The 15,493-nt window shown below is 43.9% G+C and overlaps 1 protein-coding gene across 2 annotated transcripts in view; it reads left to right on the top strand.

Moving 5' to 3' along the window:
* Positions 1-6,169: 6,169 nt before the first annotated feature.
* Positions 6,170-15,493, top strand: part of FBXO10 (F-box protein 10) — a 57,831-nt gene continuing 48,507 nt past the window's right edge. Inside the window, exon 1 of one of the 2 annotated variants that reach the window (XM_043565624.1) lies at positions 6,170-6,353. Coding sequence is in view for 1 of the 2 variants with exons in the window: in XM_043565623.1 (XP_043421558.1) it covers positions 8,992-9,066 (75 nt within the window). In the remaining variant the exon portion in view is untranslated. Of the gene's footprint in view, positions 6,354-8,718; positions 9,067-15,493 lie in introns of those variants that run through there. The other variant, XM_043565623.1, reaches the window with a different exon arrangement.

Raw genomic sequence — 15,493 nt, 5'->3', positions numbered from 1 at the left:
GAGACACAGAATCTGAAGAAGACTCCAGGCTCTGAGCTGTCAGCACAGCCTGACGTGGGGCTCGAACCCACAACTGTGAGATCATGACCTGAGCCAAAGTCAGTCGCCCAACCAACTGAGCCACCCAGGAGCCCCAATACTTGTTTCTTGGTAGAAAAGGATAAATGTGTCTTCGTGTTTATGGGGAACTGATGTTCTGTTCACGTAACAATTTTAGGAGTAAATGGGCCCTGCGTGTCGGATACCTGGGAATCAAAGAATGCATACTAAGAATGGTTGGAAGGATTTTCATACACAGGTACCTCTTGATGGTGGGCCCCTGCCACAGGAGAGGTTCAAGTACAGTGGAAAAGAACACTGGTAATGAGTGTGTTATATAAGGCAGTGTCAGGCATTGTGTGCACAGGTGCTTTCCAAAACAGGCTACACACCAAATCACATGGGAAGCTTTTAAACAAAAAAATCTACTATGGATGGAGTCAGAAATCACTTTTTTTAAAAACATCCAGGTGATTTAATTGGTCCAGGATCTGCTTTGGGTAGCAGTGAGTGAGCTTACCTTAAGGCCTCTTCCAACGTTTATTTATTTTTGCGACAGAGAGAGACAGAGCATGAACGGGGGAGGGGCAGAGAGAGAGGGAGACACAGAATCGGAAACAGGCTCCAGGCTCTGAGCCATCAGCCCAGAGCCCGATGCGGGGCTCGAACTCACGGACCGCGAGATCGTGCTGGCTGAAGTCGGACGCTTAACCGACTGCGCCACCCAGGCGAAGGCCTCTTCCAATTCTGAGATTCTGGACTGGTTTAGGAATAAGAGTCAAAACTAAAACTGAAAGCAATTTTAGGTTGCATTTGTAAAATTACAACATTAAGGTCCCCAGATCTGACAAATACTTCAAGAGCAGCCAACTTGCCAGAGTAGAGAGCACTGGAGATATCCAGAAATCATGGTACAAGAGAAATGATTGAAAGGATTAGAAGTATTTAGCCTTGAGAAAACCTACAATGGGAGTCTGAGTGCTGTTCTTAAAAGCTAAAAGCATATTGTCAAGGAACTATCCCAGCAGATTAGGATATAGGTTTGGAAGCTAAGAAAGATTTCCTTCTTGAACTCAACTGCTGTGACCAAGGTGGGGTGGGTTGCAGACAGGGCTCTTTAATGGAAATGAGTAAGAATCTGAACATGGAAACTGTATAGTAGGGATTGCCACTATAGGACAAAGTTTTGTCTCTTTTTCTGTTACTGAAAGACTCTTAGTTTTTTTAATTTTTTTTTTTAACGTTTATTTATTTTTGAGACAGAGAGAGACAGAACATGAACGGGGGAGGGTCAGAGAGAGAGGGAGACACAGCATCTGAAATAGGCTCTAGGCTCGGAGCTGTCAGCACAGAGCCCGACGTGGGGCTCAAACTCACGGACCGCGAGATCATGACCTGAGCCGAAGTCGGACGCTCAACCGACTGAGCCACCCAGGCGCCCCAAAAGACTCTTTGAATACAAGTGCTATCTCACATATTTTTCTGTCCCACATAATATCTTTACAGAGTAGGGGCTGAATAAATGACTACTGAATTGAAGGTGGAAAAATTAGTGACTTTTCAGACAATCCCCGCTGTCCAGGCTTCAGAGAAATATTCCCATTTTGGTTGGTGGAGGTTCACATTCACAGGTATTTATTCAGTAACTACAGAGTAGCAGGCACTGGTAGCTGAGGGATACAGAAAGGAATTCAGTCATGGTACCTATCCTTAAGAGGCTTATATTCTAGCAGAGGAGGCAAACATTACCTAATTCATCAATAGTTACACATCCTATTATATAAGCTGCTGTGGGGGGGAAGTGCAGGCAGCTGTGAGAACTTGAAATAGGGGAGTCCTGACCCATTGGGCTGGGGAGGGCTCCCTGAGGAAGCCTTACATGAAGATTGGATCAATAGCAATCGGCCAGATAAAAGAATGAGGAGCCTTGGAAAAAGTGTTAAAGCATGTGTGTTTAAAGAAAGAGGCCAGTGTGACTGAAGAGTGGGGAGCACAGAAGAACAAGAAAACCTTCAGTTCTTTCAGAAACTCCTGTTTATTGTTTTCTCGAAAGAGATCCCATCCTGACATCTGCTGGCTACTGTATATACTGCAGTTCCAAATTACACAAGAACAACGCTCAGTAACCTGTTTTCTTGGCTTCAGTAGGAAATTACAAATAAAGCACCAGGTCTTTTCCCTGCCCTGTGTTATGGACTTCACGCAGGGCCAAACGCGTGCTGTATTACAGGTATGCTTATGTGGTGCCACTTGCCTACGTTTATACAAGTTCACAAAACCATAGAAATCGCATTTTGGTTTTTTTTATTTAAAAAAAAATTTTTTTTCAACATTATTTATTTTGGGGACAGAGAGAGACAGAGCATGAACGGGGGAGGGGCAGAGAGAGAGGGAGACACAGAATCGGAAACAGGCTCCAGGCTCTGAGCCATCAGCCCAGAGCCTGACGCGGGGCTCGAACTCACGGACCGCGAGATCGTGACCTGGCTGAAGTCAGACGCTCAACCGACTGCACCACCCAGGCGCCCCAGAAATCGCATTTTGAAAAGTTGATTTGTTACTGAGATGTAAAAACATTACAAAACCACTTACTTTGCCTTTTAAACACAGTATCGGAAGTGTTGCATGAAATGCTCTTAAACGGTTTCCGTCACAAATAAAACACAGCTGACTTTAATCCAGTAAGCATTCTACTGAGGCTAAAGATGTGCTTTAAGCACACCTGATAATTTTCATCTTTTTCTCAGCCATATTAGTCATAGTACCTTCATTTTCCACTTCTGTCTATAAAGGACAAAATTGCAAAACAAACAAACAAACATTACCTAAGCAGCTGTACTGACTGATACGGCTACATTTCACACTGTTGTACTGGCAATTGCCTCACCAGGCAGTCATTTGAAATATTCGTTAATCAACTGGCACTAAAAGGATAAATGGTGAACCGAGTGATTTCGAGGCACCAATATGTAGTGTAAAAAATGCATTGTTGGAGGTAGAGGTCTATTGGTTTGGAAAGAACACTAGAATTAGTGAAAAGTCCTCAGTTATAGCTTCAGTTCTCTTAATTATGTGACTATATGAGTCATATTTTTTTTACTTGAAACACCCAAATCCAGTTTGGGTAGATTTAAAGAGAAAAGTAATTCATTGAAAGGATTATAGGTAATTTAGCAACACCAGGAGGCCTGGAGAACCAGGCTTGGAGATAGGCAACTGGAACATCACTCCTTGTTACTTGGTCACCGCGTACAACCCAGTGCAGTGAAGAGATCTCTACTGAGGATTAGATGCCACCACTTCCCAAAGCCACAGACCCAGAGCCCTGCACTATCCTGACAGCCAGTGTTCTGAGAACTTCATCTTGCTGTTTGCCATGGCCACCAAAGAATTATGCCAAGTCTCCACTTTGTTGTCTCTGGCTTCCAACTGATGGTCCAGGAATATCTAATTTGTAGTGTCCAGGTCATGTGGAGAAGCAGAGGAAATAAGTGGATTTTTGGCTTTTACAGTGAAAGATCTCAAAGATGAGGAATTCCCAAATGTAGGGAGTTCAGATAACTGGGCAGCCAATGGGATGACACGTCTATTATGTGGACCCTGAACAAATCACAGTCAGCCTCACTTTCTATAAAGCAGGGTAAATAAAGTTCACATGGCTGAAGAGATCGTGCATGTTTACTTACTCATTTTGCAATGAATACCAACTGTGCTAGTTGAGCAAAGATGAGCAAGTCCTCTCTAGTCTAATAGAGGAGAGAAGTCAGTAGACAGCAAGTGCTAGAATAGAGGCATACATGAACGAGGTGTGGTCAGAAAGGAGAACTCAGTTGCAGTTTGCAAATGTTCTTATATTTAAGTACCTAAAGTTACATTTTCCGTGGAGCAACCTAGGCTTGCATCATTATTGGGAAAGGCAGACGGCATGCTCTTGTAGGGAGTTGCTGTTGCACTCTTTGAAGGGCTTAGCTGTTCTATAGAAACACCAAAACAATGTTGGCTGGCACAAATCCAGAAAGTCAGGCTTTTGATGCTTATTGACACATATCTAGACTGACAGTTTCATACAATGGGACACTTTTCAAAGGATTAAACATGTCACACCTTTGCCAGTCATCAATTAGATAAAAATCATCAAGCTCATTGTATTGTGAACCACCCCTATTCTGATCTGACCTAAATCAGAGTGGTCTTTCTACTGTATCTGGCTACTGTGTGTACAGCTTTGTGTCTTTGCTCAAAAGAAATTGTTGGCTTGGGGCTAAGGGTGTTTTTTGTTTTGTTTTGTTTCAATTTGTAAAAGAAAGCAGCTGCATGGTAACTTGGGCCTCATCCAGAATCTGTAATACCAAATTCATCATGTGGTAGTAACAGATGGAATACATTTTTTATAGACTACATTCTATAGAACCAGGGACTAAAAGAGGTCAATGGGACCACAGGGGTCAGCTGTTACCTCAGTCCGGTGCAATAATTTCTTTTTCACAGTATTCTCAAGTTAGATTTCTGTAGCTGACATTCTCTTTTAAAATTCAGAGGTCTAGGGGCGCCTGGGTGGCTCATTGGTTGAGCATCCGACTTCGGCTCAAGTCATGATCTCACAGTTCATGAGTTTGAGCCCCGCATCGGGGCTCTGTGCTGACAGCTCAGAGCCTGGAGCCTGCTTCAGATTCTGTGTCTTCCTCTCTCTCTGCCCCTCCCCCGCTCATACTCTGTGTCTCTCTGTCTCTCAAAAGTGAATAAATGTTTAAAAAAAATTTTTTTAAATAAAATAAAATTCAGAGGTCTATATCCAACTGCCTTTTTGATCACTTCATTTGGTGACACGGCATCTTAAATTTAACAAGTCCAAAAGTGATTTCTTAATCTCCCCCACCTCTAAATATGTTCCCCTTACAGTAGTTAGCCATTTCAATAAATAGCACCTCCATGGGCCCCAGTCAGTGGATTAAGCTAGACTAGGAATCCCCTTAATGACCCCACATCAAACCGGTTTGATTACCTAAAAAAAAACAAAAACAAAAACCATCAAATCTATTCCTCTTTGTCTTCACTATCATTACTGCAGTCCAAGTCCTAACCAAGCTCCCTGCTTTCACTCTTACTTTTGTCTATTATCCACATAGTAGCCAGCATCCTATTTTTAAAAGATACCAAACCACCCACACCCTCCACCACTTCAGTGGCTTCCTTTTACATAAAATTTTAAAATCCTTTATCATGGCCTACTAAGTGATGCATGATCTGGCACCAACCTACCTAAGTTCACTTACACTGTTTTCTTTTAACACAATAAGCTTCAGACGAACTGGACATCTTACATTTACCCAAAGAGCAGTCCTCTCCTCTGGCCCCCGCACCCCACCCAAAAGCCTTCCTTGAGGTTTTCCTTGCCTCTCATCGATCTGGCTATCCCCTTACTTTCCTCTGAGAAGTCTTCCCTGACCACCCTCCCTTGCCCCATAATTTAAAATCAGGGTTCCTTCGGTGAACTATAATTTTAAATACATGTTTATTTAAATGGTATGTGATTGTCTACCTTACCGCTCAAGAATTTAGCTTCAGGAGGAGAGGAGCCATATCAGCTTCGTTCATTTCTGTGCCCATGATAATGCCAGCAGCAACAACACCTATGCAACATTTATTATGTGCCAGGCATGTGTTAAACCCTATGCACATAAGAATTTAATACATACTCCCAATATATCGCCTGGCCCATAGCCAGTGGTTAGTTTGTTGAATGGATGAACTCCGCTCCTGCGTGCACACCGAGTTGTTCACCACCTCCTGGAACAGCCCATTATCTTGACAGATAATTCTGATGATTGGAAGAATCTTTATATTGACCCCAGCATACCTCCCTGCAGTTTCCTCCCACTGATTCTATTTCTGCCCCTCTGGGGCCACGCAGTACAAGCCATAATCGTCCTTCCACAAGCTCGACTTGGCAGCATCCGAGGACCCACCCGCCCCCGGCGTCTCCCTCCCGCTCCCCTCCCTGCAGAGACTCCAGGCTCCTTGTCCGCTGCGGTGGTCGGGGAGCCCAGCTCCGGCCGCCAGCCCGCCCGGCTCCCGGCATCCCCCGCCTCGCGCGTCACGTGACGGCGCCCGCCCGCACGAGCCCCGCAGCTGTCCGCCTCCGGGCGGGGCTCTCGCACCGCGTCCGCCCGCCCCTGGCCGAGCGCCGCAGTCCTCACGGCTCGGCTGCGGCTCGGCTCCGGCTCCGGCTCCGACTCCGACTCCGGCTCTGGCTCCGGCTCGGCTCCCGCGGCCCGGACTGCTGTGGGCGAGCGCTCCGGGGAGCTCCCGGCAAGGTAAGAGAAGGCCGGCCCGCGGAGGCTGAGGGCGAAGTTATTCCGCGCGCGTCCCCGGGATGCCCGGGGCCCGGAGCAGGGGGCGGCCCGGGCGCCTGGCGGCGCCGCTCGGTCCTGGCAGAAGCTGAGCACCTGGCCCTGGCGGGACCGGGAGAGGGTGCCCTCAGGCCGCCCGCGGCCCCGCGCTCTGCTGGCACCTGGAGGCTCAGCCGCGCCTAGTGCTTCGTTTTCCCCTCCTGTAAAACGACCCGGCTGGAAAGGTGGATCTCCTCGGTTGCCTTCAGCCTTGAGGTTTTGCGAGTGTGTACGCGAAGTCCAAGAGGAAGAAGCCGACTCCTGGGGTGGGAAGAGCCCCCCTCCCGGGAATGCTGGGGCACTGGTCTGGGACCGGGCAGCTACTATTAAGTGTCCCCTGTGTTTTGTGCAAATGGCAAGCCTCTCGGAGAGTCTGTTTCTCCATCTTTAAAGTAAAGGTGGTAACACCTGCTCTGCCTCCCTCAAAGGACTACGGCGGAGCACGGGTGGGAAAGCGATGGGAGGAGCCGGAACTCTGGAGTAAGTTAGACGTGGGTTCAAGTCCTAGTTCTACCAGTTACCAGCTGTTGACCTTGAGCCAGACAGACCCCTCATCTGTTAAAAGACGATAATAATAATACTTAGCTCATGAGGTTGCTGTGAGGTTCAGTATAAAGAGCTTAGCACAGTGTCCGGCACACAAATGTTCAATGGATAGACCTTTTCATATAAATATTATTCAATTAATTTAGTAAGCTAGAGAGTGCTTCGCGTGAGAGGTGTTTAGAATAATCGCACTTCAGTTTCCCAATAGTTAGTCCTAAAAAGAGTGCTGCTTTGGTTTCCTAAGAAAGAGGCCAAGTGGGATCCTTTCCTTGTTTCTCTTTCTGGGCCCCCTTTGCCTTCTCATTTACCACTGGCATGTGAACCTGTTGTTCCTACCAAATGAGTCAGGCAGGATGGGAACATTAATGTACTGGAGCAGATGGGTATCAGATTCCCTCTGAGGGGAAAGAAAAGTGCCAGGCATGTGCTGCCACCAAAAAAAGCACAGTACAGTGATTGACTGTTAGAGTAGGAAGATGCCTGGGAAACTGTCTAATCCAGCTGTCTCCTCTTGCACATGGAGAAACTGGACCCAGAATGAGGACAGGACTTCAGGCCTCAGCACCCAACAGGTTGTTGGCCCTAGGTGGTAGAAAGAACACACACTGTTAACCAGATGCTGTGCTTCCCCTTAGTCCTAACCTGATTCTTCATTATTCAGCAGGTATTTATGGAGCACCTACTGTGTGCTTGTACACCTATTAGGAGCTAGAGATGAAATATGTTTCTCTCCCTTTGCTTGTTCTCAGTACATTTTATGATAACAATAAGTTCTGTCTCCCAGCGAGCTTTTGCCTTAGCAGCTGGCCCCAAGAGACAGAAGCACATAGAGAGGTCTGAATTATTTCATGATCTGTCAAGGCAGTCCCTGAGCCTTTCTTGAAACCTCTGGAAACTGAAGAAAATGCTGCTTTGTCAGGGCTTTTAGGAAAGGATTTCCTTCTGGCCTGGAGCACTTGGATTTCTTTGTCTTTCTGGTTTCAGGCCTCTTATTGTGTATTATTTCTGAAAAGAGCCACCCTCGCCACAGTGCCTTCGTTTTGGTTTCCATGGTTATCAGAAGAATTGTTTTTATGATAGCACAAGTAGCTGTTAAGTAAAATGTGGTCAAGCAGTCCCCAGTTCGCTGTGGGTGTCTGTACTCTGGTGGTGGCCCTCAATTTTTTTTTCAGTTGCAGTGCGTTCATACTATTCCTTCCTCCTTTATTCTTTCCTTTAACGAATATGTATTGGTTCCAGGCCCAAGAAGAGTGGGAATAAGCAGAAACAGATAAAAACGAAGATAGACCCTGGTTTGGGGAACTCGGAATCTTTGGGGGAATAATCTGTGGACATTCCCACATGCAAGAGGCAGGCAGATCTGTGGGGCTCTGATAAAGGTGTGGATTAGAAGCCAGCAAGAGCTCTCAGGTGAGAGGGAGTGTCCTCGGCAACCAAGAAGACATCACATAGTAATGATGCTCTTCAAGGAAGATGTGAAAGAAACCAGTTCCTTTTATGTGCCTCAGCCACATGGTAATAATAGAGGGTACAAGAAGCCCTTGTTCTTTCCATTTGTCTTAGTGAATGAACCCTCTCTTAAGTCACCTGTCATGGGCCCTGTTTGAAATGCCTGCTAATTTCTCTCATTTCCCTCTTTGTGTTAGCTTAGTGAGTGACATATTAGTTTCCTATTCATACATATGGTATTGCATGTATAAAGGTAGATAATAGAGCCATTTGATTAAGAGTTTGTTTCAGATGTTTAACCTGTGTGTCTTGTTTCACCTGTTGGGTTCTAATGCAGTCAAAAATTTATCTTTCCAAGTCATCTCCTAAGTCCTTTAATGCCCTCATTAGTGAGAATTCCAATATCTCCTACTTTCAAACTTCCTGGGAGCTTAGACGATCCAAAGAAGTCAGTCTTCCACTCTCCAGAGGAGAGAGAACTGCAGAGTCTGAGCAGTCCATCCACCTTGTTATTTCTGACACAGCTATATGGTATCACTATTGAAGAGCTGTCCTGCACGGTCCAAGGATGTGTGGTCACTGCTGCTCAACGCCCTTATTGGACCAGGTTCCCGCCAGCTTGATCCCATGCTTGGATTCCAAGGTTAGAGCTTTTTTTAGTTTGTGCTCACATGCTTAGCCATTCTCCCCAAAGCACCTCACTCTGGGCAGTGTGTTGAGCATGTCACCAGGCTGGGTTTCCCCAATCCTCCCATGAGTTCCCTTTGGGGGCATATGGGACCCTTTTGTGCTAGCAGCCTTTGTCAGGGTCATCCCAGACCACCTAGATTTCCCTATTTTTCAAACCTTTTGTCAAGGTTTGGAGATTCAGTCCTTTCCTTACCCTAACCCAGGGCTTTTTGGCAAATTGGTTCTACTTTCCCTCCAGGATTCTGCCTACCACGGATTCTCAGGAATGGCAGTTAGCTACCCCAGAACTTTGTGTGCCTATTCAACTTTTCATGTATAAGAGGGGTCCTCTGGTAACTCTTGGCAAAAACGATCTGTTCCCAGGAGACCATTTCTCCACCTGTAGTGGAGAAAAGTAGGCATTATTGCAAAATTTAAGTGGTATATACCCTGTTAAAGATTTGGGGACAAGGTTTTAATTTAAAAATGAAATTCCCTCAACTTTTCTAAGAATCAAACAATAATTGATATATTTGTTTCACTGACTTTATTTTAAACTTTAAAAATATTAGCTGTAACAAGAATGCATGCAAGGAAACCCCTCAAATGTGCATAAGGGAAACCACCGCCCATGTCAAGAAGTGGAACATTGCCAATACTCAGTAGTCTCCCTTCCAAATCATAACCTCCTTCCCAGAAGAAACCACTATTTTGACTTACGTGATAACCATTTGTTTTTCTTTGTAGTTTTGTCACCTATATCTGCATCCTTAAAACGGTATAGTTGAATTTTACTAGTTTTTTAATTTCTTACAGAAAATCCTACCGTAGTGTGTGTTTTGTGTTTGCTTCTTTTGCCATACTTGTTTGTGTGTTGCATCCATGAGGTTACCACACTTATTTTCATTGCTAACAGTGTTTCATGTTATATGTCACATTGAATTTGTGTCATATGGTTTAGATACTTGTGTTGCTTATAGCTTCTGAATACCAAGAACAGTGCAGCCAAGCATATCCTTAGACATTTGCTATTGTGTTTGTGAAGCTTCTTTAGGTTATATATGTCAAAATGGAATTGCTTTGCTAGATAACTCCAGTTTTCTAAGTGATTGTAGCAGTTTACTTTCTTACCAGCAGCATGTCAGAGTTCTAGCTGCTTTGTATCCTTGCAGATACTCAGTATTGTCTATTTAAAAATTTTAAATTATTCTCGTGGGCCTAGAGTGATATCCTATGTGGTTTTAATTTTCTTTTCCTTGGTTATAACTAATGTTGAGCACTTTTTTATTGATTAATTGGGTGGCCTCTTTTGTGAACTGCCTAATTCAAGCCTTTTGCCTGCTTTTCAGTTTTTCTTATTAATTTTTGGAGGTTTTTGGGTTTTTTGTTTTTGTTTTTTTGGTTAGTGGTCCCTTGTCAGTTATATGGGATTTTTTTTTAAGTTTTTTTTTTTTTTTTTCAAAAAATTTGAAAGTGTATTTGAGAGAGAACTAGCAAGCAGGGAAGGGGCAGAGGAGAGGGAGACAGAGGATCCCAAGCAAGCTCCAGCACTGTCAGCGTGGAGCCTGATGCCGGGCCCAAACTCACAAACCCTGAGCTCATGACCTGAGCCGAAATCAAGAGTTGGCTGCTTAACAGACTGAGGCACCCAGACACCCTGAGTTATGTGTGTGTTTTTTTTTTTAATTTTTTTTTTACATTTATTTATTTTTGATAGAGACAGAGCACAAGTGGGGGAGGGCCAGAGAGAGAAGAAGACACAGAATCCGAAGCAGGCTCCAGGCTCCAAGCTGTCAGCACAGAGCCCGACATGGGTCTTGAACTCACAAACCACGTGATCATGACCTGAGCCGAAGACAGGTGCTTAATGGACTGAGCCACCCAGGCGCTCCGAGTTATGTGTTTTTAAAGTATCTTTTCCTATTCTGTGACTCTCTTTTTACCCTCTTAAATGGTGATATCTTAGATCCTGTTTTCTAGAAACAGGGCCTGAAATGGGGATTCTTGTTCAAGTGGTATATTGGGAAAAGTGCTCAGGAAAAGGAGAATGAGGGAAGCAGTATTGGGGGCAGGAGTGGGGGAGAAGTATAACCAGGTGAAGTGGCAGTTTTCTGAAGGGACATCTGTGAGTCCCTATGTGACACTCCATCTGGAGGATGCTAGCTAGTAAAGAGACACTGGTTAGGTCTAATAGTATTCTCTACACTCCATTGAAATACATTCTTTTCTTTTGTTAAATTTACTCCATCCAGATACAGCTCCCTGGTCACAAATTCTGGGAAAACTTACTAGAGGAAAGTTAGTGGGACAAATTACAATCTCTGCTGCTGTAGCTAGTGAAAAACTGTAACTAAAGCCGTTATCTTCCTCCTCCACCATCCATTCTAGTTTCTTTTCCATGGTCTCCTGAGTTTTTGGGAGAACTCAGTGATGAAGCCATCAGGGTCTGGAACTGTATTTTCTTTTGTTGTGTTATTTTCGACTACAGATTCAATGTTTTTTAATTTTTATTTATTTTTGAAAGAGAGAGAGCAAGAGTGAGCAGGTGAGGGACAGAGAGAGAGGGAGACACAGAATCTGAAGCAGGCTCCAGGCTTTGAGCTGTCAGCGCAGAGCCCAGCGTGGGGCCTGAACGCACGAACCGTGAGACCATGACCTGAGCAAAAATCAGATGCTGAACCGAGTTACTCAGACATCCCTTTGGTTTTTTCTTTTAAATGTTTATTTTTGAGAGAAGGACAGACAGAGTGTGGGGTGGGGGTGGGAGACAGAGAGGGAGACACAGAATCTGAAGCAGGCTCCAGGCTCTGAGCTGTCAGCACAGAACCCAACACGGGGCTCAAACTCACAAACCGTGAGATCATGACCTGAGCCAAAGTCTGAAGCTTAACCAACTGAGCCACCCAGGAGCCCCCAGATTCAATGTTTTTAATGATTCCAACACAATTAAAAATTTTTCTTCTTTAGTTTTATCAAGTGATATTTTTCCAGGAATTGGTTCCTTTTAAGGTTTCAAATTTATATAAAATTGTTCATTATATTTCCTTGTTATTTTAATGTTTTCAGTGTCTGTAGAGATGTCCCCCTTCTCATTACAGTTCATTTTTATATTTTATCCCTTTAATTCTTTAGTTTCAGTAGAAGTTACTTTCAAAGAACTAGTTTTGTCTTCACTGATATTCTCCATAGTAAGTTGGTTTTCTCTTTCTTTCATTAAGTTTTGCTCTTTTTTCATTCTTTCCTTGGAAATATTTTGGGGTTTTTTTTTCCCCAAACTTCTTGAAAAGTTCATTCATTTTTGTCCTTTTTATTCTTTCCATTTTAGGCTGCACATTGTCCTCCAGATGGTACTTAGTATGTGCTCAGAGTTTTGATACGTGGTATTTTAGTCATTTATTTCCAGATGTTTTCCAATTTCCATTGTGATTTCCCCTTTGACTCATAGGTATCTTAGAAATGTGTTTCTTAATTTTCAAACATACAAGTATTTTCTAGTTATCTTTTTTAAGTGATTATGGTCAGTGAGTTTGTTCTGTATAATTTTAATCCTTTGAGATTTTTGTTAGGGCTCTTTTTGTGGTCTATTTTTATAAATGTTACATGTGTGCTTGAAAGTAATGTGACTTCAGCAGTTATTGAATTCAAATTTATTAATTATATTCCAGTCTTCTTTGTTGTTACTAGTTTATTTTTATCTATTCTAGCTATTACAGAGAGAAATGTGTTAAAATATCCAACTATGGTTATGAATTTGCCTATTTCACCTTTTAATTTTTTGCATTATATCTTTGAGCCCTATTATCAAGTGTACACAAATATGAAGTTATATCTTCCTGGTGAATTAACCTTTTATCATTATGAGGTTGCCTTTTTTATCTCTAGTAAAAGAATGGTGGGTTTTTGTTTGTTTGTCTGTTTGTTTGTTTGGAGGAGGGGAGGCCTTAAATTCTATTTTATCTGATACCAGTGTAGCTACACCAACTGTTTTTAGTGAGTCTATGCCAGGTATATCTTTTTCCATCTGTTTCATTTCATCCTTTCTGTGCTATTTGTTTTAGATTTGTCTTTTATAAGCAGCATGTGGGTTTTGTTTTTTTATCACCTGTTTTTGTCTCTTTGGAAAATTTAGTCTATATTTGTTTAATATAACCACTGATGTATTTAGGTTTACGTCTGTCTTCGTATTTTATGCTTTTAATGTATTTGTCCTGCAAGTACTCCATTTTGTTCTAGCTCTTTCTTCCCTTCTTTTGGGATAGTTTTAGTCACTTGCTCTTTTTCTAGTTTGGACATTTTGCACTTGCTCTTCTTTAATGGTTACCCTTGAAACTTTAATTTAACCAAAGTTGATAAATTATGGAGTGGTAAATATCCCTATGCTTTTTTTGGATGGTATGGGGACCTTAGACCACTTGATCTCTTATTTATCCCCATCCTGCTTAGTGGTAGACTAGTTGTAACACAGTGTGCCAGCTTTGATTAGACACATATATGGACCCACAGATGGAACAAATGTAATGAGGGAGGAAAAAGGTGAGAGAGCAAAGAATTTACTTGAGAAAATGATATGATTTTGTCAGGACTCTGAACTCTAACAAGAAAATCTGTTTGCTTATAAAACTGCATAGCTGGATCCAAGAGTTCAAAAAAATCTTTTTAGGACTGTCTCCTCTCCATCTCTCCCAGTCAGTCAGCCTTGCTTGTCTTAATCCGGCTTCATTCCTCAGATGAACTCTTCTGAGTTGTCCCCATCCCTGGCAGGAGGGATGGGATCTTTTTGATTCTACTTTGGGTCAAGGATGAGGTGGAGGGCGGAGGCACTATGAATGACAGCCCCACCTCTAACTGGACTAAATGGAGCGGGAGTGTGTGGAGCTCCTCTAAGGAACCAGAAGAGGGAAGGTGTGCTGGGAGACAAAAGTGACAGCCACCACAGTCCACTGTGCCAAGTAGTGGCTGGGAAGAGTGACATGCAGAAAAAAGAGGATGTGATCGGAATTAACTCAATTAAACTCTACAAGGAAAAGTGGGAGGACGTCACCTCCTCATGAGCCCACTGACAGGGAAGGAGGAGTCTGGTCAGACCATTCCTTCACCACCAACCAATGCCAGCGGGTGTTTTGGCATTGTTGGCTGAGGACAGCTTGGTAGTCCACAGCAGCAGAGACGAGGGAGAGCTAGCGTGAGCCTGTCTGATATGCTGAGGTGTAATCAACAGGTCAGCCGTGGCGCTTGCCATTCCCATGGCCTTTCTAAGAGAAACTTCTACATCCACAACTTCTGTTCACGTCATCCCCACATAACCATGTTTTCTTTTTTTTTTTTTTTAATTTTTTTTTCAACGTTTATTTATTTTTGGGACAGAGAGAGACAGAGCATGAACGGGGGAGGGGCAGAGAGAGAGGGAGACACAGAACCGGAAGCAGGCTCCAGGCTCCAAGCCATCAGCCCAGAGCCTGACGCGGGGCTCGAACTCAGGGACCGCGAGATCGTGACCTGGCTGAAGTCGGACGCTTAACCGACTGCGCCACCCAGGCGCCCCAACCATGTTTTCTACCATAAGATCTTGCTCTGTCCCTGCTCCCTAGACAGAACTTACTGGGCCAGAGCTGGATGTCAGACCTAAAAACAGCCAATTCCTAGGCTCACCAAGGACCTGTGATATGACATGAACTAGTGGAAAAGAGATGCATGTTCTTAGAAATTTGAACTGGGAATTATAGAAGAGCACTTAGCTACAGAAATGGAAGCTGACATGGTATGTAGAGAGAAGCCATGAGGTAGAGTCAGGCCTTTGAGGAGTCCTGGCTAGCTGGTACTATGAGGAAGCAGAAGCACTGAGGTAGAGAAAAGTGCGTAGAGACTCCAGGTGAAAGGAGATTGGAGCCAGCCCTTGAGCGGCTGAGCCATGTGGTGAGCGAAGACCCACAGGCTAGCTGCTGATCCAGCCCTTTCATTCTAGACTCTGGGAGACCCAGCCCTACTGTGGTCCTATTCTATAAAATCCTTTATAGTCCACACAAACCCTTATGATAAATCACCCCCCACCCCTTATTTGCACTTGCTGTGATCAGAAGACTCACTAGAACAGATATTCAGAACTTGGGAGCCGTGCCCATGTGGTTGAATTTCCATTGCTGCTGATGACTTGTTCTGAAAAGAAAACTCACTCTCTTTGTCATTGGATGGTCAGCAGCTACAAAACTTGTTGGCTCCGTTACAATAAAGAACACACCCACTCTTTGGCCTGGTGTCAGTGTCTGCATTGTTGGCCAGGGAGCTCCCCTCCCTCCATGGTCTCCTTGTTCCTGACCTCACTACAGAAAACCCAAACTTATTGCCTATAATTAATTTTTGTTTCTAAGATTTCGGAGGGTTGGTTCAAATGCATTACAATGAAA

Source organism: Prionailurus bengalensis, chromosome D4 (assembly GCF_016509475.1).
Source record: "Prionailurus bengalensis isolate Pbe53 chromosome D4, Fcat_Pben_1.1_paternal_pri, whole genome shotgun sequence".
Classification (NCBI taxonomy): domain Eukaryota; kingdom Metazoa; phylum Chordata; class Mammalia; order Carnivora; family Felidae; genus Prionailurus; species Prionailurus bengalensis.
This window is presented reverse-complemented; position numbering and strand designations above follow the sequence as displayed.